We start from the raw sequence: 24,891 nt of genomic DNA on the forward strand, positions 1-24,891 counted from the left end.
GGCAATACAAATAGATAAAAGAGAAGACAGGATAGAAATTAAGGTTTGCCTTTGCCCCCCACCCCTGTTTCCTGTGTACCCTTCTACATTCCTTTATCTGTCATCTATTTCAGTTATCTCTCACCATTCACCAGTTAAAGTTTGTGGACACTTAAGAGTCTCACATAAAATGTATATTGTGTGCCTGTCCTCAGTCCAGGATGTAAGTCACATCTGAGTTACTTATCATACTAAAGGTTTAGTACAATATCTACCTAATACAATGTAAATAGTTATTATACTGAATTGTTCATAGAAAAATCACAAAAAAGTACGTATATGTTTGGAATAAATGTAACATTTTCCAAATATGATCAATCTCTACTTGGTTGACTCCACAGAAATGAAGCCCAGGGAGTTCAGAGGGTTGACTGTAAGAGTACAAGTTTGTATATGAATAGAACAAGCAATCTGGAGTTAGGGATATGGCTCACTGGTCCTGGGTTCAGTCCCCAGGGCCACTAAAAAAAAGAAAAAGATATATAAATTGCATCATGCAACATATTGTTTGTTAACTACTTTTATCAGTTAATGTCTGGAGAGCTGTGTTTCAGTAAAAATATTTCTACCTCTTTCCTTTAAATAATTAAATTGTATTACAAAACATTTCAACTTAGATACTACTAAGACAGGTCATTTCCAACTTTTTAGCACCCTAATTCTTATATAGGCCTCCTATGCTGGTGTGTTTGTATGTGTTGTTTTTTCGTCTCTTTCAGTGCTCAAGACTGAATAAGGGACTAAAGTTTTCCGTGCATATTAAATCAGGTTAATGTGAAACTGCCCTCTAAAATGACCAGTTTGGTGTCAGTTTTATACTACCTGTAGGGGAAGAGAGAGCTCATTTCCTAGTCCTCATAAATAGCTGTTATGTGAGTGGAAATGAGGCCCCAGCAACTTGGATGAAACAACTTCTTTCTATTCTTTAAAGAATTGTCTATTTTAAGCCAGGCACAGTGGCTCACTCCTATAATCCTAGTTATTCAGGAGGCTGAGATCTAAGGATTGTGGTTTAAAGCCAGCTTGGACACAAAAAGTCCATGAGATCCTTATCTCCAATTAACCACCAGAAAATCAGAAATGGCATTGTGGCTCAAGGGGTAGATAGAGCTGAAGAGCTGAAGAGCTTGAGCTGAAGAGCTCAGCAACAATGCCCAGGTCCAGAGTTTAAGCCCCATGACGAAGAGAGAGAGGAGAGAGAAGAGAGGAAAGAGGGGAGAGAGGGGAGAGGGGAGAGGGGAGAGAGGAGAGAGGAGAGAGGAGAGAGGAGAGAGGAGAGGAGGAGGAGGAGGAGGAGAGAGAGAGAGAGAGGGGGGGGGGGAGGGAGAGAGAGAGGAGAAAGAGAGAGCACAAGCAAGCAATGTCTATGTTAGGCTGGGAGTGTGGCCTAATGGTAGAATGCTTGTCTATCATACACAAAGCTCTTGAGTTCAATTCCTGGTTTCACATACATAGAAAAAGCCGGAAGTGGTTCTGTGGCTCTAGTGGTAGAGCGCTAGCCTTGAGAAAGTTAAAGGTCGATGACTAGTCCCTGGGTTCAAGTTCTAGGACTAGCAAAAAAAAAAAAGTCTATTTTAAGTACGCCCAATTTAACAAAGCATCTTTATATCTGGACAATGCTGTAATTAAGTGTAGTATTACTACATGACACTACTAAAGGTGCCAAGTGTACAAACTCAAATGTAAACCACATGCCTCAGTATATTTAGCAAGATAATTTCTCCTTTGAGACTACAGTACTATTTAAATTGTGAGTGTGTGGTTTTTTTTGTTTTTGTTTTGCCAGTCCTGAGGCTTGAACTCAGGGACTGAACACTGTCCTTGGGCCTTCTCAAGGCTAGAGCTCTAACACTGGAGCCATAGTACCACTTCTAGCTTTTTCTATGTATATGGTGCATGATAGGCAAGTACTCTACCACTAGGCCAAACTCCCGGCCCCATTTTGATTTTTTAATAGGCATATGGCAGCAAAGTGACTAGGCAAAATACAATGGAAATAATATGCTTAACTTTTCATTTCTAAAAAAAGGCAAGATTGCAAAGCTTCAGAACAAATCAAGAGTTTTCTTCTGGTGTGTTGGGTAGAGAGAGGTACTAGCTGAGTTCCTGGAGGAGTGGGTGCCTCATTCTAGAGACACTTGCACTGGCTTACCATGGGAGGGTAACCACTAGGCCAAACTCCCGGCCCCTAAATCAAACTTTTAAATTAAATCTATTATATGTTTTTTGTTCTCAAAGCTTTGCGACCAAAGTGGCAAATTTTAGGTAAGAGACATCATGAAATACTATAGCCATGGGCTGCTGGGAAAACATGGTATTGTTTCACAATATGCTTCTGGGTCAATAAACTATTTTGTAAACCTAAGGTAGGTGAGTCTGGATGGACTTGCTGCTGAATTTTACCAGACTTAAAAGAATACCAATGTTCCGCAAACCACTCCATAAGTTAGAAATAAGGCACATTTCCAAACTCATTCTAAGGAGCCAGTATTCTTTTGCCTCCAAAGCCTGATAACAGAAAATAGGCTGAGCACCAGTGGTTCATGCCTGTAATCTGAGCTATTCGGGAGGCAGGGATCTGAGGATTGTGGTTTGAAGCAACCTAGACAGGAAAAGTCTACGCCCCAACTACATACCAAAAAGCCAGATGCAGAGCTGTGGCTCAAGTAGTAGAGTGCCAGCCTTAAGCAAAAGATCAAGGACTGTGCCTAGGCCCTGAGTACAAGTCCCAGGGATAGACAAAAAAGGAAAGAAAAGGAAAGGAAAGGAAAGGAAAAAGGAAAAGGCAAGGCAAGGTGGGATGCCTGTAATCCTAGCTACTCAGGAGGCTTAGACCTGAGGATTACAGTTCAAAGCTAGCCTGGGCACTAAAGAATGAGAGACTCATCTCCAATTAACCACTAGAAAATGGGAAGTGGGGCTGAGGCTCAAGGGGTAGGGCAGTAACCTTGAGCTGAAGAGCTCAGGAACAGAACCCAGGCCCAGAGTTCAAGCTCCATGACCCACGAAAAGAACAAGGAAAAAGAAAAAAAAGATCCTCTGTATATCACCTTAACAATAAAGTTAAAAAGAGCGAGTGTGGCTTAGTGGTAGAGTGCTTTCCTAGCATGTACAAAGATCCATGTTCTATTCCTCATTCAATTCCACATATATAGAAAAAGCTGGAAGTGGTGCTATGGCTCAAGTGGCAGAGCACTAGCTTTGAGAAAGCCTGAGGACAGTGCTCAAGTCCTAAGTACAATCCCCAGGACTGGCAAAAAAAAAAAAGAAAGAAAGAAAGAAGGAAAAAAGAAGAAAGAGAAAGCTAATAATGTCTTTTAAAGTTAAAATAGAAAAACAATTTCTTTTCACTAATATACATAATATGTAAACTTACGATAAGCAGGCCATTATTTCTCTTCAGTATTTTCAACATACTTTAAAAAGGCAAGGGCAAAAAAGAACTTAATTTTACCTTTATGGATGAAGCAGCATACAGCATATCTTCCAGGGAGAAATGGCAACACTGGTTCAAGTATTCTTGGCAAAATTCCTGAATCAGCTGCAGATTGTATAGGCTATCAGCCAAAGACATAGTTTCTTTCAAACAAATATCTTCAAATAAAGAGCAAGATGAAGATTTAGGCTTAATCTTAGGAGCACTAATTTCATATTAGTACTTATTTCATATTCGTATTTTTTATTGTATTTTACTGTCAGGGTTACAATAACATTTGTCAAGTAGTAGGCACATTACTTCCTGAACACTGATATCCCTTCTCTTGTTTTTGTCCCAGTTTCTCTCCCCCACCACCTCCCAATCATCTTCTTTTTCCACTTCCCTTTCCTATTTCAAGTAAACAAACAAACCTATGTACAATATACTGGGTAACAATGTCAGATACAGTAAAACATGAGATAATAAGGGGAATAAAGAGTAAATAAATAACTTCACATAGTACCTTAGGAACAACAATCACAAAGATCAACTTCTTGTTTTCGTATCTTAGAGTTCATTTTGCTTAGTGTCATCCTAGATGACCATATGTAAATCGCTTTTTTATTGTACCTTATTGTTGTGGTAGTGTATAGAGGGGTTACAGTTACATTTGTCAGGTAGTGGATACACTACTTCTCGAAAATTGATACCCTTCTTCTATTTTTGTTGCCTTATCCTTCCCACACCCCATACCAATCATCCTATTTCCCCCTTTCTTTCCCTATTTCAAATAAACAAATAAACACATCCTCTGCTAGGAGAATCTTAGATGTGTACTAATTATTACAAATGAGGGACTTTCATATTCATATCTTATTTCGTAAACAGTACTTAGTTCAAATACACAATTATGTGAATCTAGCAACCACATTTTCAAAGAGTATTATCATACAGAAGTTTTCAATTATCTTCCTCAGATATGTCAGTGTTTCTTTTTTAAAAAGCCTTGATTATTAAGTAACTGTCTTGCCCTCTAGCCACAGTTCAAAAACATTTCGGTGGAGCACATACCTTCTAACCTAACAACACCAGGGCAGTAGAAATGAATGAGGGCAGCTAAGGCACAGCCGTCGGTGCAATCCTTTAACAGATTTTCTACCAATGGAATGCAAGGCAACTGCTTAAGCAATGTTTGTTCTTTCCTATAACGAGCCTGAGAGAAAGAGGAGGAGGGGGAAGAGGGGAAAGAGAAGGGAAAATGTTAAGTACTAAGCAATACTCAGAAAATAAATCAAGAATTGTAAACTCTAATATACCAGTAAGAAAATATAAATGAAGATGAATAAGAATACTCACCAATATCCTTCTTTATTAAATAATACTATATATTACTCAAGTTAAATACACAGAGAAACAAAGTTTAAAAATGTGATAGAACATCATGAATTTACATGAAATATTTAGTTTATGTGCTTAAAAATTGCAGAACAGATGTGAACACTTTGCATATAAATGCTCAGTTCTGTTCAGTAAGTGATTTAAAAAAATCACTTTAAAACTAAATTTTACTGAGATGGAAAGTTCTCACACAGGAATGCTAAGAACTCTTACATAGGAAGAACAAAAGTACCTTTTGAACAATTACAAGAGTTATCAGAAGTGGGGGAATGGGAGGACAGAGGAAGAACATCCCTGTCTTGTAAAAGAAATCTGGAGGTACAACCCATCACTGGGTGCTGGTGGCTAACACCTGTAATCCTAGCTATTCAGGAGGCTGAGATATGAGGATCGTGGTTCGTAGACAGCCAGGACAGAAAAGTCCCTGTGAGACTCTTATCTACAAATGATCACTCAAGAACTGGAAGTGGCGCTGCGGCTCAAGTAGTAAAGGGCTAGCCTTGAGCACAAAGAGGCAGCACTTGGGACCTGAGTTCAAGCTCCACAACTAACAACAACAAAACCAAAAAATCATCATTTGGGAAATAGGAATCATCACAGCACAAAAGATATACTGTTCTGTCATTCAAATGCTGACAAAATGAACCAAGTGTCAACAATCTTGTAAAGAAAATTGCTCCAATCCAACCTTTGCTAACCAGTAAGACAGTAAGCATAAGGATTCCTACTCCCTTTCAGAAAAACAGAAGAAACCACTGTTTTCCAAGAACTGGATACAATTTTTTTTTTTTTTTTTTTTTGCCAGTCGTGGGCTTGAGCTCAGGGCCTGAGCACTGTCTGTGGACTTTCTCAAGGCTAGAGCTCTACCACTTGAGCTTCAGCACCACTTCCAGCTTTTTTCTTTGTATGTGGTACCGAGGACTCGAACCCCGGTCTTCGTACATGCTAGGCAAGCACTCTACAACTAGGCCAAACTCCCGGCCCTGGATACAAATTTTTAAGACAGCACTCAAAAAGGGAGGGAGAGAGGGAGGTAGGGAAGGAAACCGGAAGTGTGCTGTGAATGTGGTTTAGAAGAACTTTCAAGTCTGGGTTCCGATTCCAATTCTGCCACTTACTGGCTTACGGTCTGGGCTATGCTTCCTACTGTGAGATGGGTTGCTAAGTGTCTACATCACAGAGCCACTGGAGGACTAAAGGAGATGATGGACAGTGTGTGGTGCCCCCTGTTGGGCACACAGCCATTGTTAGACACTAGCTCTTCAAAGGCCAAGGAAACAGGGTTCAAGATTTAGTGATGGCATACACTGAAGTATTTTATTAGAAAAATTTACAATTATAGGTGAATCACTAAAAGGCAATCAAACTTTTTCAAAGGTAATCAAACTTTTTCAAATTCCATTTGGTGCTCTACATTTTTTTTTCAGTCATGGGACTTGAACTCAGAGCCTGGACAATGTTCCTGAGCTTTTCTGCTCTGTCCAAGGTTGGTATTCTACCACTTTCAACCACAGCTCCACTTCTGTTTTTCTGGTAGTTTGAGATAAGAGACTCATGGACTTTCCAGCCTAGACAGGCTTTGATTCTCACATCTCAGCCTCCTGAGTAGCTAAGATTACAGGCGTGAACCATCAGTGCCTGGCTTACATTTTAGAGTTAAAATATTAATATGAGGAAAAAAATACCTTTGTGCAAACAAAAGTAGAAAAATTCAAGTTTACTAAAAAGAACACTTAACATCTGGAGGTAAACTCAGCTTTCTCTAAAATAATATCTTTCGGACAAACAGTAATGAAAAACGTATTTATTTCTGTCTTTCTTACTAGCTACCCAAGGACAAGAATCACCGTTTGCTTTTAGGAGACAGTTTTTAAATGAACTATGAAGAGGGAGGATGAGAAAGAACAGCAGAAGGCGAGCAGGCAAAGAAAACCAAGAAATGAAAAAGAAGAAATCAGCTAGTAGATTCTCCTGGCCCTATGCCACCACATCTGTAATGTACTGCTCCAGATCCTTTCCTCCTTTCCCTGCTCAGGGCTGGGTTCAAGTAGGTGCCCAGGTCAGTAATGGACTCAACAGATGGGTACCTGGGTCATATATAAAGAGCTGGTTTGTATTGCTATGTTCTATTTCCTTCTGCCAGGACAGAGTATGTGTGGTAATAATAAATAAATGTCCATGGTTTAAACTTGACAATTAGAACTGCCATGTCCTACACTTTCTTGAAAATTATATCCTAGAAGATACACCAAGTTAACCAATTTTAAATGTAAAGTTATGTATAACTCTCAAGACAGTTCATCTATAGTTCATAAAAGTTACACAGAACCTTTTTGTTGTAGTTGTTGGTCATGGGGCTTGAACTCTGGGCCTGGGCATTGTTCCTGAGCTCTTCAGCTCAAGGCTAGCCCTCTATTACTTGAGCCACAGCACCACTTCCAGTTTTCTGATTATTAATTGGAGAAAGAATCTTATGGACTTTCATGCTTGGGCTAGCTTTGAACCTCAATCCTCAAGTTTCAGCCTCCTGAGTAACTAAGATTATAGGCATGACCAACGCCCTGCCAACACAGAACCTTTTATATTTGGGCATGCTATGTGATTTATAAACACACTGTATGAAAATACTTCCTATTCTTTTTACAAACTTGAAAATCTGGCAGTCAAAAAGAGGTCCATGGGCCGGGAGTTTGGCCTAAGTGGTTAAAGTGTTTGCCTAGCATGCACGAAGATCCGGGTTCGATTCCTTGGTACCACATACATACAAAAAAGCCAGAAGTGGTGCTGAGGCTCAAGTGGTAGAGCTCTAGCCTTGAGAAAGTCCAAGGACAGTGCTCAGGCCCTGAGCTCAAGCCCAGGCCTGGCAAAAAAAAAAAAAAAAAAAAAAAAAAAAAGAGGACCATATTTTCTATATGTCAACCTTTATAGTGTATTTCTAAATAATATTTTTATTACTAATTCTATGAAGTAGTTCTTACATGGGTTAAACACAGTCCCTTCAAGGTTTATCTAAAATGTTACTCCTTCAAGTCAAATCAGAATTTAATATAGTTTTGGTCCAGTACTGGTGAAGTACAAAGAAAGTTTTGCTTGTTATTCAGTGACTAACATAATTACAAGAAACAACACTACCAGCAAGACAAAAACAATACCATTCTACAAATGAATTCTGGAGAACAAGTTGAAATAGCTGGGTAAACTTACTGGAACCAGTTTCCAAAACCATTTGGAAGGAGACTTCAGAGGAAGCAGCAAGGAAAAAAGGGGAAAGCAAAAGGTAAACGGAAAATTCATCAAAATTATCATCAATGAACAAATTATAGCAGAGTTTCAGATAGTGGAGTTCCAAGTTCATAGTTCTCATAACATTTTCTCATATGTAAATTATTACTTTAGTTTAAAACATTAGATTTCTAATAATGAAGATTGGCCCCTTCTCCATCCCTCTTTTTCCCATAGCAAAACTTATTTTAGGATACCTAGGATATGCTGGATATTTTGGCAGAAGAGAATTTTATTTCTGAGATCTTCAATTACATATCATACTGAAAATAATTCCATATCATTAAAGAAAAGCACAAAGATTCTAGTGCTAGAATTACAATCAGAATTTCTTTCTCATTTTTTGGTCAGTGGTAGGATTGGAACTCTGGACCTGGGTGCTGTCCCTGAGCTCTTCAGCTCAAGGTACCACACTACACCTTGAGCCACAGCACCACTTCTGGTTTTCTGGTGGTTAATTGGAGATAAGAGTCATTGACTTTTGTGCCTGGGCTGGCTTTGAACTGTGATCCTCAGATCACAGCCTCCTGAGTAGCTAGGATTACAGATGTGAGGCACTGGTGCCCTGCACGATGAGAAGTTTTAAACTAATTAGACCAAGTCTGATCTTTCCGAAGGGAAAAGAAGAAAATTCATCCTGATAAGTTAAAGTACAATACAAATAGCAAAGTAGTAGAAATGACTGAAAAATAAGGGACAACAATTTTTCTAGCTAGGGTGATACCCAAAAGAATAGAAATTTTCTTTTCTCTTTTTTGCCAGTTGTGGGGCTTGAACTCAGGGTCTGGGCTTGGTCTCTGAGCTCTTTCTCTCAATGATAATGCTCTACCACTTTGAGCCACCACACCACTTCTGGTTTTCTCTTGGTTAACTGAAGATAAGAATCTCACAGACTTTCCTGTGTAGGCTGCCTTCAAACAAGCTATGATACTCAGCTCTCAGCGTTCTGAGCAACTACAATTACAGATATGAACCACAAGCACCTGGAACAATTTTTCTTTAACAAAGTGAATATAGTAAGATGCAGTGGCTCACACCCACAATCCTAGCTATTCAAGAGGAGATGGGGGAGGGGATCAAGGTTTGAAGTTAGCTCAGGCAGAAAAGTTCAAGAGACTTAATCTCAACCCACAGCTGGGAGAGGAGACACATGCCCATTAGCCTAGTTGTGGGGAAAGCACAATGGTTGGATGTCACAGTAGTGAAGGATTGTTACAACCCCAACGAGAAGCACACTGACAGAGATGCACAAGTCAACTCAGAAATAAGACCCTGCCTTGAAAATAATCAATGTGTCAGTCCCCCAAGGCTAAAACTTCTAACCCTATCTACTTGAGAGGCTGAGGTAATAGAAATTTTGGCTCAAAACCAACCCAGGCAGACAAATCTAGGAGATATATCTCCCAGATTTAAATTAACCAGCCAAAATCTAGAAGTGAAGCTGTGGCTCAAGTGGAAGAACCTGCAAGCAATAAAGCTGAACAAGAATTCGAGGCCTTTAGTTTAAGCTTCAGTACTGACATACACACACACATACACACACACATATACACACACACACACACACACACAATAGAATAATTTGTTCTGTGAGACTATGTGTCATTTTTTTGTTTTGTTTTGTGTGTGTCAATCCTATAGCTTGAACTCAGGACCCACTCAAGGCATGTGCTCTGCTATTTAAGCCACAGCTCTACTTCTATTCTTTTGGTCATTAATTGGAGATATGAGTCTCATGGACTTTTTTGCCCTGGTTGGCTTCAAATTGTGATTTCAGCCTTTTGAGAAGCTAGGATTACAGGCATGAGCCACCAACACCCAACAAGAGTATGTTTCTTCATAATGTATACATTTCTTCATCATGTATACCCATACATGGAGATGTAAATGCTGTGTTAAATAAAACCCACAGTCATCTGTTTATTCATTCAACATTGTTCAGTTAGTAAGGGCAACTACATGAGGCCTAACAGCTATGAAAAAGTCATCACAGTATAATTTAAGTACTGTCTAAATTCCACAGTTTTAAAAATGTCATTCAATCTGTTTGAAATACAAATTACATTTTTTCCACAGAAATATAATTGAATCTTAGATCATTATACAAAATATGTTTCTAGTAGCATAGAATTTATTTTTCATAATAAACAAGATTCCTGTGGGAAAATTCCATTAGTATTATAACTTAGAATGATAGAACCTTACTCTCATTCCTATCCAGGGCTACATTATATTATAACATCTTCTTGGCAACATCTATATTGTGGAAAAGAGGGGGAAAGATGACAGGAAAGGTTGGGAAAGTGAAAGTGAAGGGATAGGAAAAAGAAACATGTATATAGGGTTCTTGAGAAAAAAGAGATTTATACTCTAATAAGCCCTTAAGGGAAAGGACCCCAACAAAATTAAGAGGAATGATGAAGCCCAGATTATGTTTTCAGGGGATAATATCATCACTATGCTTGTTGGGGGAATGGATCATGATTCCCAAGTATAAAATTGAAACAAAATTTTAAATGGTACTTCACAAAAATTTTTTATAGCAATTTGATAAGAGACAAAAGTTTCCTTCTCTTTTTATTTCCTGTTTTCGTGGGGTTTTTTTTGGTGGGTTATGGGACTTGACCTCTGGGCCTGGGCACAGTGTCTGAGCTCTTCAGCTTAAGATTATCACCCTTCCCCTGGAGCCATGATGCCATTTCTGGTTTTCTGGTGGTTAATTGGAGATAAGAGTCACGTGCGTGGTGTGTCTGTGTGTGTCTGTGTGTGTTGTATGTGTGTCTGGCCTAGTGGTAGAGTTCTTGCTTAGCATGCACAAAGACCTGGGTTCAGTTCCTTAGTACCACATACATAGAAAAAAATGGTACTGTGGCTCAAGTGGTAGAGCTCTAGCCTTGAGAAAGCCCAAAGGACAGTATTTAGGCCCTGAGTTCAAGGCCCAGGACTGGCAAAAAAAAAAAAAAAAGTCACATGGATTTTTGTACTCAGGCTAGCATTGAACCACAATGCTCAGATCTCAGCCTCCTGAGTAGCTAGGATTACAGATGTGAGCCACCTCTTCCTGTTCTTATGAAGGTATAAATGGGAAATGTGTAAATGGGAAAAATGGGTAGAAGCACTGTGAAATTATTAACTAATCAAATGAAAATTGAACAGAAGTACAGTGAAATTATTAACCCAAATGAAAAATAAGGTCCTTTGCTAGGTACATCTGTAATCTTAGCTACTTAGGGGCTGAGGCCTGGAGGATGGAGGTTCAAAGCCAGTCTGGGAAGAAAAGTCCATGAGACTCTATCTCCAATTAACCAGCAAAAGTTGGGCTGAAGGTATGGCTCAAGTGGCAAAGCACTAGCCATGGGCACAAAAACAGGGCTAGAGCTCAATATCCTGAGTTTAAATCCTGATACTGTGTAAGAAGGTCTCTGAACAATTATAACTTCCTGTACTATATATGATTAATAATTACTGTTCATGCTATAAAACATAAAATATACTTTTAATCTAAGCACATAAAAAATATTCAGTTCCTAGCCTGGCACAGTGGCTCTTGCCTATAATCCTAGCTACTCAGGAGGCTGAGATTTGAGGATCGCAGTTCAAAGCCAGCCTGGGCGCTAAAGTCCATGAGACTCATATCTCCAATTAACCACCAGAAAAACGGAAGTGGCACTGTGGCTCAGGGGTAGGGCAGTATCCTTTAGCTGAAGAGCTCAGGGACAGTGCCCAGGCCCAGAGTTCAAGCCCCACCATGGATTTAAAAAAGAAAAAGTTTCAAAGAAAGAAACTTAGCTGGGTGCCAGTGGTTTACGACTCTTACAAAACTTAGGAGGATGACATCTGAGGATCATGGTTTGAAGCTAGCTCGGGCAAGAAAGTCTGTGAGACTCATGTCTAATTAATCACAAAAAAGCTTTACAGGGAGCTGTGGCTCAAAAGTGCTAGCCTTATGTGTGATTGTGGTTCTTAATGTACTATGTTACTTCTCATGTCTTTGCAGTATCTTATTGCAGTACCTCTTATTACAGTATCTTACCTTCTTATCTGGTATATTGTATATACGACTATTTGTTTATGTGAAATAGGAAAGGGAAGGGGGAAAACAAGATGAGGGGAGGAGGTAGGAGAAGGGAAATTGGGACAAAAACATGAGAAGGGGTATCAATGTTTGTGAAGTAATACACCTTCTATCTGGTGAATATAACTGCAACCCTTCTATTAATTACAATAAAAATTCATTACTAAAAATAATATAAAATAGGGGGCTGGGAGTTTGGCCTAGTGGTAGAGTGCTTGCCTAGCATGCACGAAGACCCGGGTTCAATTCCTTGGTACCCCACATACATAGCAAAAAAAAAAAAAGCCGGAAGTGGTGCTGAGGCTCAAGTGGTAGAGCTCTAGCCTTGAGAAAGTCCAAGGATTTTAAAATAAATGGGCTAAAAAAAAAAAGAATGCTAGCCTTGAACAAAAGAAGCTCAGGGACAGCACCTAGGCCCTGAGTTCAAGCCTCAGGACCAACACAAAAAAATTTTAGAGGTGAAATCTACGTTAATATTCTTTCCTAGTGAAGCATATTATGTAGGAATATCATTTTAAAGGTTTGTCTTTACATTTAAAATTATCTTTTTGTTGTTTTATACATTTTTCTAGCAAACACTATTATTACCAAAAAGTCTCAGAAATTAAGTTCCAGTCATTAATAATTTTTTCACAATATTGCCCCATAAAACCTTCATGTTATATTCCTACTTGGTATTTGATATTGTTTCCTAAGGTACAGTTAACAACATTGAAAAATTTAATAAACCTAAGTACTAATATTTCCCAGTGCCTATAAATGAATACATATAAACACACACACACACACACACACACACACACACACACACACGCAGAAGTTTTTTTCCCATTGAAATGTATACCTTTTGACCTCCTGGAGCTTCAACTGTGTGATGTTCTTTCATTTTCTGTTCTTGTTCCATTATGTCTTTCAAATGCTCATTTACCTTAAAATATAAAAACATAAATTTGAGAATAACAATTCAAATATAACAATGAACAAGATGTACTTTAATGTCTGGTTAGATGTCTGATGTCAAACATAATTACCATATAAATGAAGAAAATGCCACTTTAACAACCAGAAAAAAAATCTTAAGAGTTACTTGATATACTAAAATTATTTCTTTAGTTTATCACACAAGTTGTAAAACATTTACTTTATGTCAGAAACACGTAACTGGGTACTAATGAGGAAAAAAGGTTCTAAATGGAAAGAATACAAGTGCTAAGTGAAAAAAAGTTTATTTTAGAAATAGTAAATGAAAATTGTTTTTACTACAGTCAAACATGTTCTCTATCAGCAGCCCACACCATGAGTGCAGTCATTAGCAGTGATTTCACACTTGTGCAGGGTGAATGGGTACGTTTTACTGAGTCAGAAATCCACAGTTAACAGACAAATTCCTACATCTGAAATTGCTTCTCAGGAGAAAGCCCAATTTAACACCTTCCAGATTATTCAGTATTCAAGTAGCCCACAATCCAAGAAAGGTTAAGAAATAGTAAGTAAATCTTGTATATAAATTATCTCTTGATAACACTTTGCACAACTTTTAATTTCAAACTAAAAATGTTGAGATTGATGTGGTAATAGTAATCTAGAGAACATTAGTGCCATTGGCTACCATTAGAAACAAAGGAGAAAGACTATATATATTTGTGGAGAATTTTCTTTCCTTTTGTTTAAGTCAGCTTTTTACTATAAACTTTTCTAATTATTTTATCAATCATTTCTAGGTGTTTGTAACAGTCTGACACAGTGAGAAAATCACTAACATGTTCTGTCTTGGTACCACCATATAAGGAAGTTTTAAAACCTCTGTACATCATGCAAGCATTCTGTACTGTGTGTTAGTGAGAGGCAAAGAAGACAGAACCAAAATATGGGAACATTTATCATCTTTTGTCTTTCCCTGCTTCCCTCCTTTTCCTTTTTATGTTTTCATTCCCCGCCCCCCCCCCCGCCACTTTTTTTTCCTTTAAGAAAGAAACACTTGCCGGGCACAGTGGCTTGTGCCTGTAATCCTAGCTACTTAGGAGGCTAAGATCTGAGGATCTTGGTTCAAAGACAGCCTAGGCACTAAAGAACGTGAGACTCTTATCTCCAATTAACCACCAAAACACCAGAAGTGGAGCTGTAGCTCAAGGGTAGGGCAGTAGCCTGGAGCTGAAAAGCTCAGGGACAAGTGCCCAAGCCCAGAGTTCGAGCCCCATGACTGAAAGAAACAAAGAAAAAAGAAAGAAACATTTTTCCAGTTCACCATTGCAACTAGTTTGTCAATTCTGAAATCATTTTAAGGATTAAAAAAAAAATTATCCAGGGCCAGGAATTTGGCCTAGTGGTAGAGTGCTTGCCTAGCATGCATAAAGACTTGAAGTTTGATTCCTTGGTACCACCTATATAGAAAAAGTTAGCAGTGGTGCTGTGGCTCAAGTGGTAGAGTGCTAACCTTGAGAAAGCCCAAGGACAGTGCTCAGGCCCTAAGCTCATGTTTAGGACTGGCCAAAAAAAAAAAAAATTATCCAATTTTGTTCACAAAGCAGAAACAGTCACAGATTAACATTTTAAAATATTGTGCATTAGTTTTATTACATAAGTTAATATGTATTTATGACATACAAACCCTCAACCTAATTTTAATTATGCTCTAAAATCTAAGTGCCAGTGATTGTTTATAGATTCCCTTCTTGAATACTTGTTTGTTAAACACATTACTTGAAATATAATATAAAAATAAATGTTAATAAATTCTTGAAAAAAATATTGTGCATTAGCTTGTTTTACTCACATATTCAACAGACATTTACCGAATGCCAGCTATGTGCCAAATACTATGAAGTGGCTAGAATACAGCAAAATGGTCCTTGAAAGAAGGGAACTTGGAGACTTCAGAAAAGAGGCTGTTTCACGAAGACCTCTGCTATGCAGTCTGAAGGTCTGCACCTCCAAATCCATACACTAAAGATACTCAATGCCACAGTAAAGAGAAGAGGGATCTTCTGAGATGGTCACAGTACTTACCCTCCATAGCCTATTCAAGTAGGGTGTCATATAGATATAACACACACACAATGAAATGATTCAGTAATTAGCAACTCTGAAAAGTGCTATGCAAGAAAGAAATAGTGTTACGAGCATAAAATTAGGGTTGGCAGGTGGCTACTTTAATAAGATTATGGGTAAAAAGCACTAGTGCTACCCAAGTTCAGAAATGATAGAACAGAGAAGCACCAAGGTGTACAGTGAACTGGGAGATGAGCTGCCCAAGAACAGGAAACATCGTGCTCAATGGTCCAGGGGTGAGAAAAGCCACACAGCTGGGATGAAGTAAGAGAAATGAGAGACCAGGAGCCTTGGCTAGAGAAGTGCAAAGGTGAGATTAGATGGTTCTTTCTAGGACATAGCAAATGCTATGTCCTATTTAAAATGCAAAGGAAAGCCTCTAGAAAGTTTTAGGTGAAAGGATGATATGATCCAAGCTTCAGTATAACAAGAAACTGGGAGTTCCAGTCTTGATCACTTATTCCAAAGTGATCATATATTCAACAATTAGGTACGTATCATGCAAAACCTCTGGGCAAAATGCAAAGGATGGACTGTCTATGTAGCTTAGAGGTAAGAGTGTGTATTAACATGTAAAGTCCTGGTTCAATCACAAGCATCAAACATATATTTTTGTATGTATATATAAAAATATAAAACTGAATCCAGGTGCTGGTGGCTCATGCCTGTAATCCTAGCTACTTAGGAGGCTGAGATCCAAGGATCATGGTTCAAAACCAGCCCAGGCAGAAAAGTCCATGAGACTCGTCTCTCCAATTAACCACCAAAAAACTGGAAGTGGCTATGGCTCAAAGTAGTGGAGCACTAGCTTTGAGCAAGAGCTCAGGGACAATGCCCAGATCCTCACTTCAAGCCCTACAACCAACGACAGACGGACAGACAGACAGACGGACGGACCTGTTCAAGGACCCCCACTGAATGAACCCATGTTTATATGGCCTTTTTCACCATTCAAATAGTGCATAGCATTTGAATGTAAGCAGAAAGCTGTAATCTTGTTGGTTTGAGAAATTAAGGGAGAAATCTGATAGTCTCTTGGTGAATGGACATTAAGGAAGAACAGACTAAGAAGGATGGATATGCAATTGGGAAGACACAAAATCCGCAGGTAAGTAATCTCAGGTTTATGGTTGCGTTCCATGCATGCATAAAAAGTACTCCTGACCAAACAAAACAGACTGATAGACTGAAGAAACTACCCTGGCAGGTCAGATAGTCAAGCCTGACCAAACAGAGGAGGCGCAGTGAACACCTAGTTTTCACTGCAGCTTCACGGAATTATGTGTGTTTTAGAAGGAAAGTTTAAGGAGAGTCAGCCTGGAAGCCTTAACTGACGCAACTGTAGAACGATTCCAGAGTAAGAATGGGGATGGAGAAGCAGAGAAAGCTAATGAATGAGTAAATAACTCTCTAGAGAGGTTCTGTTGTTCAAAGAAATGGGTTGTATCTGTAAAGGAAAGTCTTTTTTCACTACAACAGGAAGCCCTAGAGCAAGTTTACAGCAAACATGACCCAATATGAAGCTAAAATGAGAAGAAACAGAAATGTGATGTCCAGTGAACCTACAAGAAATTAACAGGCCTGGGTTCACTGATGTAATGATGAAGTTGGGGTTTTTGGTTTGTTAAAAGTGTTTGAAACTGTAACCCTGCTGTATATCACCTTTATACTAACAATAAAGAAATTAAAAACAAAAAACAAAAGCTGGGCGTCAGTGGCTCACGCCGGTAATCCTAGCTACTAAAATCAAAATAATTCAAGTATAACACACAACTTCAGCTTCTGATGTGATTTAAAACAATAGTAATCAAGTAGCAATGACTAATTTAAAATCCACCTTTTCCAGTTAGTAGGCTCACTTTTACTCAAGTAAGAATAAGCCTACCTTGTTTATCCAGTACATGACAGCATCCTCAATATCGTAGGGCAGATCTGTGGCTTGAAAAAAGGCTGAGTACTGTTGAGCACACCCAATTACTTTTTCTATGCTGACCATCTCTACAGTGTAAGCCATCATTAGGGTATCTACCATGGCCAAATGCGCACTCTGAAAATAAAAGAGATCAAACAATTAAAACTACACTTAGGAACTGCTGTATGTATGTGCATATGCATATATATAGAGATGTATACATACACATATGATGTATATGTATGTATATGCGTGCATATGTACATACACACATGTATACATGTATGTAAAAAAGTTCCTAACAAATGGCATTAAAGACAAATCAACCTTAGTAAGAAAACCAATACATCAAATGCACCAATATTAATACGTTATTTAAATACTCATTAAGAATCTGTATTAAGATATTCATAATATCTGCTTCTAAACTTCCATGATCCTGTTTTCCCCTTTTTTATCATCAACATTTATTCATGTAGATATCAATGAGCACACAAAAACTGCTGTTCAACATTATTAACCATCAAGAAAACAAAAATCAAAACCATATGGAGAGATCACTGTAAATCCCATAGTTGCATAAATGTTATTCTCAGCAATTTAGAGAGGCACAAATATCAGGACTGCCATACTGGCTGGCCTTGGGATAAAGCAAGACCCTATCTCAAAAATAACCAATGCAAAAAGGGCTGGGGATAGGTTTGAATGTGCCTATGGCCCTAGTGCCTGCTTAGCAAGTGTGAAGCTCTGAGTCTAAGTCCAAAAATATTATAAAAATAAACCACATGTGTATATATACACATATACTATGCATGTGTATATATGTTGTATACACACATAATTCAATTTATATTTAATGATATGTCTTATATGACATACACATATACATATGATTCCATTTGTATTAAATGTCTAGATTGGAATATATAAAAATATACAGAAAGGGGGTTGAAAATATAAAGAAAGTAAGTTATTGGTTGCTTAGAGTAGGGATATAGCTAAGGAACATGGGAGTGTTGGATACACAAAGTTTGCAAAGTGATAATAGTACTATAAAATTGATGATAATGATGGTTATTATATTTGTGATGGTGATTATATTTTTTAAAAACACTGGTTTGTAAATTTTATCTATCTGTTAAAGTTTTAGCAACAATTTGTTTTACTATGACATGGTTAAAGTAGGAAGAGATGTTTAAAAAGAGAAGAGGCTTCAAGTATGGCAGGCTGCCATGAGCCATGTATCTGCAGAGTACCTCTGTTTCTCCTCCATCCCACTAGTACAAGGTCTGAATTCAGGGCCTGACTTTTGCTTGGCTTTTTTTGTAACTGATGCTCTATCACCTGAGCCATGCCTCTGGTCCTACTTTTTGCTGGTTATTTTAGAGATGGAGTCTCATGAACTGCTTGTGCGTTGGCTGCCTTGAACCTTGGTACTCTGGACCTCAGCCTCTTACGTAGTAGAATCTACAGGCTTGCACAGTAGTACCTTTACTGCTCCAGGTGAGTAGTCCTTTACTTATACTGGTACACTTTCGATAGTAGGTAGATTATCATGTTTATTTTATTTTTTATCATGTTTATTTTATATATTTTATCCCACCATACCTTTAAGCTAGAAACATATCTGACAATGAAAGATAGATGCTAAATTAATTCTGAGTTCCTCACATAAATTTTACTTTCATATGGATTTAAATAATGTGTTTTTTCTCTTTGTATTTTTGTAGGGTTTTATAGGTGCCCAGGACTTCATACAAAGTAGGCAAGGGCTCACTCTACCCTCAGCTACACTGCCAATCCTTCTTTTTCTTCTTTTTAGTGAGGTTTTGCTATGTATCCTACATTCTGTTAAAAGATCATTACCTTTGATATTTCTCACATATCCTTTATTCTTTTCTCTCTCTCTCTTTTTTTTTCCAGTCCTGGGCTTGAACTCAGTGCCTGGGCACTGTCCTTGGACACTTTTTGCTCAAGGCTGCACTCCTGCCACTTGATCCAGTGCATCACTTCCAGCCTGACTGTGTATGTAGTTCCGGGGAACTGAACCCAGGACTTCATGTATGCTAGGCGAGCACTCTACCACTAGGCCACGCTCCTAGCCCCCCTTTATTCTAGAATCTTGAGAGCATTCTACAACTTTTATGAAATTTATCAGAAAATATTTCTAATCATGTCTGTCCTTTTGTATAATAAGGAAATCTTAGCTTATAAAAAAAATACAACCACCAAAAGTTGGTTGGAGCTAGGTATGATGGCGCATGCCTATAATCCAAATATCTGGGAGGTAAAGTCAGGAGGATGGCAAGTTTGAAGCCAGTTTAGATCAAAAGTTCCTGTCTCAAAGAAAAAAAATGGCTCAAGTAGCAAACAATACTGACTTTTCTTAAAAACAAAGTCAGGAATGTGCACTGATCAGCAAACACTTTGCAGTTACCTACAGGAGGTTAGGACTGTTGTTCCAGGTACCACATTGCATTCAACCTGGAGTAAACATAGGTCAAAAGCCCACCACTGCTGCTCTGCTGTACCCAAGTAGGACGTGAATAAGGAAGCTCTACTAAGAGAGGGGACCTCCTAAGACCAAGAACCTTACCATGATACGTTCATAAGCAAGTTCTTCCTGGTTAAATATGTTGAATATTGAAAGCAAGTTTTAAAAAGTATGACTACTGGGCTGGGGGAGCGGCTCAGGCACCGGTGTACAAAGTGCAAGATCCTGAATTCAAACTTTAGTCCATAAAAAAATACAGGATTATGCTGGGTACTGGTGGCTCACATCTATAACCCTAGCTACTCAAGAGGCTAGTTCAAAAGCTAGTCCTGACAGGAAAGTCTGTGAGGCTCTTCTCGCCAATTAACCACTAGAAAACTGGCAATGGTGCTGTGTTTCAAAGTAGCAGAGTGCTAGCCATGAGCAAAAAGAGAGAAAAAAAATGTATAATTACTATCATTATAATGTTTACATTATAATGCTTGGCTGTGGCTTAATTCAGCCTCGATTTTTTTTTATTATAAAGGTGATGTATTTAGCCAGGTGTGGTGACTCACACCTATAATCCTAGCTACTTAGGAGGCTGAGATCTGAGGATCACAGTTCAAAGCCAATCCCGGCCGGCACTAAAGTCCTTGAGACTCATCTCCAATTCAGCACTAGAAAACTGGAAGTGGTGCTGTGGCACTGGGGGTAAAGCGGTAGCCTTGAGCTAAAGAGCTCGGAGAGAGTGCCCAGGCCCAGAGTTCAAGCCCCATGATCCACCCTGCCCTGCCCCGCAAAAAAAAAAAGGTGATGTACACAGGGGTTGTAGTTACGTAAGTCAGGTAATAAGTATATTTCTTTTTGAAGTGCCACCTGTTCCCTGTTTTCTCCTAGTATTTTTTTCATCCTGATCCCCCTACCCCACAAGTCATATGAACATTTTGAAAAGTGTCTAGTGAGCATCACTGCTGAATTAAATCCACATTTGGTCCCACCATTTATGGTGCTATTCCTTACTCTCCCCAAATCAGATAAATTTACATGTAAAGCAAGAAGTACAGAAATCATAAACAGCAACAAAGGGGGAAACAAAAAAATCCACATAAAGTAAAATAAAAAGCTTCTTGTTTCCATTTTGAACTCAGGGCTTGAGCACTGGCTGGCTCCCTGAGCTTTTCTTCTCAAGGCTAGTGCTCTACCACTTGAGCCACAGCTCCATTTCTGACTTTTTTGGTGATGAATTGGAGATAAAGTGTCTCCGAGACTTTTGTTACCAGGCTGTTACAAATAGTGATCCTCAGATCTCGGCCTTCTGAGTAGCTAGGATTACAGGTGGGCCACTGATGCCTTGCTTTGAAACAAACTTCAATGAAGCAGGTGAGAGTTCTCTTTAATCTGTTCATACAAGCATAATAAATATCTGGTTTATCACTTACATTTGGTGAATTTATTAATCATACTGCTTCGTGGAAACTGTTTTCAAAGAAATTTAAAATTAAAAGTATTGTGCAAAAAATAGTATTGTCCAAATATCTACTACTATGCAGTGCGGACCACTGAAAGACATGTCTTCTGATCAGAAACATCAGCTTGCTCTGGACTGCCTCTGACTTCAAATGTCAAGTTCAGAACGTCTCATGTGGCGATACTGGATAGACGCAATACAAGAATTTCATATCAATAGCTAAGTATACACAGTAAACACAGCAAATTGTTTAGAGAAAGTAAATTGTTTAGAGCACAAGTTTCTGGGTTTCAAATCTTAGAGACTGACTCATTAAATCCCTAGGGCAGAGAGGTCCAAGAATAACACATGAAGCACAGCCCTGTCTGTAAGCATTCCTCACAACCACAGAGATCACCTTCTATGGCATATGTCCAGTCACATTTCTCTACAGAGCCTCCAGTGATCTCCCAAAGCCTCCCTGCAAGATCTCTCCAAAAACTCACAAGACACTGTAAACCTACACACACACACACACACACACACACACACACACCTACAAGCAAACAGGCCTTTAAAAAAAAAAAAAAAACATTTGTGTACTGGGAATTAAATGTTAGGCTTTGACTTCTCCCTTGACTTTGTGTAGGTGTGTGTACGACGGCTCTACCTCTTGAGCCACACCTCCACTTCCCACTTTTTCCTGCTCCAGCTGGCTCTGAACAGAGTCTCAGATGTCAGCCTCCTGAGTAATAAAGGTCCAAGTGTGAACCACCAGTCCTTAGCCCAAAACGGTCTTGGTCTTGGGATGAGGTCACCCTTGTTACTGATTGTTGAAATCAAGAATTGTTTCAAAGAATCTGATATAATCCTCTTCATTTTTCCTGAACCTCTTGAATATATACACAGTTTAATAGAGAATGCATATTCCTACTGCAATGCTATTCCCAAATAAACTTAATCTTTTAAAAATCTTTTGTGTTATTTAGAGTATATACACATTTGAATCATTTCTTAAGAAATTAAAATACTGACACACCATCTGCTAAGTATAAATGCAAATAATCTTGGCTTAAACTCTACAGAAAATACAACATATTTTGGTCTATTAATAAATGTCTTGTCACACACTGAAAAACTGCTGAGAAATCTTATATTTGCAGCAATTTAAAATGTGTACTCATAGATTTTTGGTACAGTAAGTAATTCAGATTGCTTTCTTGCTGAGCAGCAGTGGCCCATGCCCGTAATCCTACTCTGGAGACAGATGTAAGGATTGTGGTTTGAAGCCTGCTTAGGCAAGAAAGCCTAGGAGACTCTCAGCTCCAATTAAGGACCAAAAAAGCTGGAAGTGGAGGTGTGGCTCAAGTTGTAGAGCTAGGCTATCTTGAGCACAAAAGCTCAGGGACAGTGTGACTGAGTTCAAGTCCCAGGACTGGCCAAAAAAAAAAAAATCCTCAACAAAATTTTAGCAAACTGAATTTAACAGTACACTAAAAAGGATTATATACTAGTAGAATATGGAATTTTCCCTAGATAAGCTAGACTGGGTCAATAGTTGAAAATCAATTAATGCAACTCCTCAGATATCAACAGGCTAAAAAAAAATTCACAGAATAGTCAGCAGATGGAGAAATAAAGCACAACAAAATATATCTAGGCATGATTTTTTTTAAAAATACCATTCTTGGGGAAAAAAGAAATAAGAAGGAAACCTTCTCAACTTGATAAAGAATATCTACAAAGATTACTAACATTATACAAAATAGTAAAATACAAGAGGTTTTCCCATTAAGATTAGGAACATGGAAAGGACATGTCCTGTCATCACTGTTTTCAATACTGTATTTCAAAGTCTATTTAATGCAGTAAGAAAAGGAAACAAAAGGTAGAGACCCGGAAGGAAAAAAAATAAAACTATCTTTCTTCATTATTATAATTGTTTATGGAGAAAACAAAAAACAAATTTTAAAAAGAGTGCCTATAATTATTTGATTACAGCAAAATTAAGAATATTAAGTTTAACATACAAATCAATCACATTCCATTATAGCCCCTTAAATCTGAAATATGTCAGCATGGCTCCAAGAAGACATGCATAATATCTATGAGAGAAACACAGGATGTTGATAAATAAAGAGGCATATGCTATATCCATGGACAGAAAGACTCAACGTTGTCAGATATCAGTTCTTTCTGGATTGGGATCAAGATTCAATTGCAATCCCAGTCAAAAATTCTTACAAATTATTTTATATCTTCTAGTGGTACTGGGGTTTGAACTCAGGGCTCTATACTTGTTAAGCAGATGCTCCACAGCTTAAACCAAATCCCTGGCACATTATGCTCTGGTTGTTTTTGATAGGGTCTTGGTTTTTGCCCAAACATACCTAGATCTTTCTTCTCAATATAGCTAGGATTACAGATGTACAACACCACAGCCAATTTTTTTTTTTTTTTTGCCAGTCCTGGGCTTGGGCTCAGGGCCTGAGCACTGCCCTTGGGTTCTTCTTCTCAAGGTTAGAGCTCCACCACTTGGGCCTCAGCACCATTTCTGGCTTTTTTCTATGTGTGTGGTACCGAGGAATTGAACCCGGGTCTTTGTGCATGCTAGGCAAGCACTCTACCGCTAGGCCAAACTCCTGGCCCCACAGCCAATTATTCTGTTGAGATGAGATCTCACAGATTCCGACCAGACTGGCCCAGAACCAGGCTCCAGCTGATCTCAACTGCCCTTGTAGCTGGGATAATAGGCATGAACCAACTTGTCCAGCTTGGTTGGGAGAGGAGAAGACTCACAAACTTTTTGCCTTTGCAAAATATCCAAGATGATTTCTACCTCCCAAGTAGGTAAGAGTATACGTATGAGCCACTGGCACCTAGCTCTTGCAAAGTCTCTTGTAAATATTTCCAAATTTATCTAAAGTTTATATAGAAAGGCGAAACAATGGGCTGGGAAGTGTGCCGTAGTAGCAGAGTGCTTACCTAGCATGCACAAGGCCCTGGATCCGATTCCTCATTATCACATACACAGAAGCTGTGGCTCAAGTGATAGAGTTCTAGCCTTGAGAAAGCTCAAGGTTAGTGCCCAGGCCCTGAGTTCAAGCACCAGGATGGGCAAAAAAATAAATTAAAAAAAAATTAAGCAGACAGTAAACAAGAGCACTGATGGAGAACAACAATGGGAGAACTGACTGTCTGACTACAGTAATCAAGACAGTGTGAAGCTAGCCAAAGAATGCACAGACTCACAGAGCAGAGCCAAGAGACAGACCCACACAAGTCTTCAACAACTGATCTTTGACAGAGGAACAAGGGCAGAAGTACAATGAAAGTTTCTGTAACACAATGTGCTGGCACAACCCCATGAAAAGAATGAAAAAAGACAAACCTATCTTACACCCTTCACAAAAATTAATCAAAATAGATAACAGACCTAAACGCAGAAAAAACACAAAACTACAAAACTCTTAGAGAGCAACAAATAAGGAGAGGGATAATTGGGGTGGGCCTGTCTGCAGCCCTTGGCAGGCAAGGGTAAGTCATCCAGTGACTTCTAGGTTCCAGGAGAGAGGATGGGGGAGTGGCTGCATGGGTTGATGGTGCTGAGGAAGTGTGGGCTCCAGTAATCAGCCTGCTGGCAGCTGTGGTCTAGAGGGCTGTGGTGCAAGGAGAGGTCTCCCTCAGCAGAGGGAGCGCACAGCTCTTCCTAGGTGCTGATGCCTGATGAAACTCAGTTTTATTTGGGCAAGAGATATGTACACATAAATGTACAACACTCACACACATACACACA

The 24,891-nt window shown here is 38.8% G+C and overlaps 1 protein-coding gene across 2 annotated transcripts in view; it reads right to left on the reverse strand.

Annotated features, from left to right (window-relative positions):
- Camsap2 (calmodulin regulated spectrin associated protein family member 2) overlaps positions 1–24,891 on the reverse strand; it is an 82,678-nt gene that overhangs the window by 24,099 nt on the left and 33,688 nt on the right. The window contains exons 3-7 of one of the 2 annotated variants that reach the window (XM_090341447.1): positions 17,146–17,307; positions 13,057–13,140; positions 8,060–8,092; positions 4,529–4,670; positions 3,494–3,633 (exon numbers count right to left, since the gene is read on the reverse strand). In XM_090341447.1, the coding sequence (XP_090197573.1) occupies positions 3,494–3,633; positions 4,529–4,670; positions 8,060–8,092; positions 13,057–13,140; positions 17,146–17,307 (561 nt within the window). The remainder of the gene's footprint in view (positions 1–3,493; positions 3,634–4,528; positions 4,671–8,059; positions 8,093–13,056; positions 13,141–17,145; positions 17,308–24,891) is intronic. The other variant, XM_090341448.1, reaches the window with a different exon arrangement.

Source organism: Megascapheus bottae, chromosome 10 (genome assembly GCF_031878675.1).
Source record: "Megascapheus bottae isolate mThoBot1 chromosome 10, mThoBot2.hap1, whole genome shotgun sequence".
In the NCBI taxonomy this organism is placed as follows: Eukaryota; Metazoa; Chordata; class Mammalia; order Rodentia; family Geomyidae; genus Megascapheus; species Megascapheus bottae.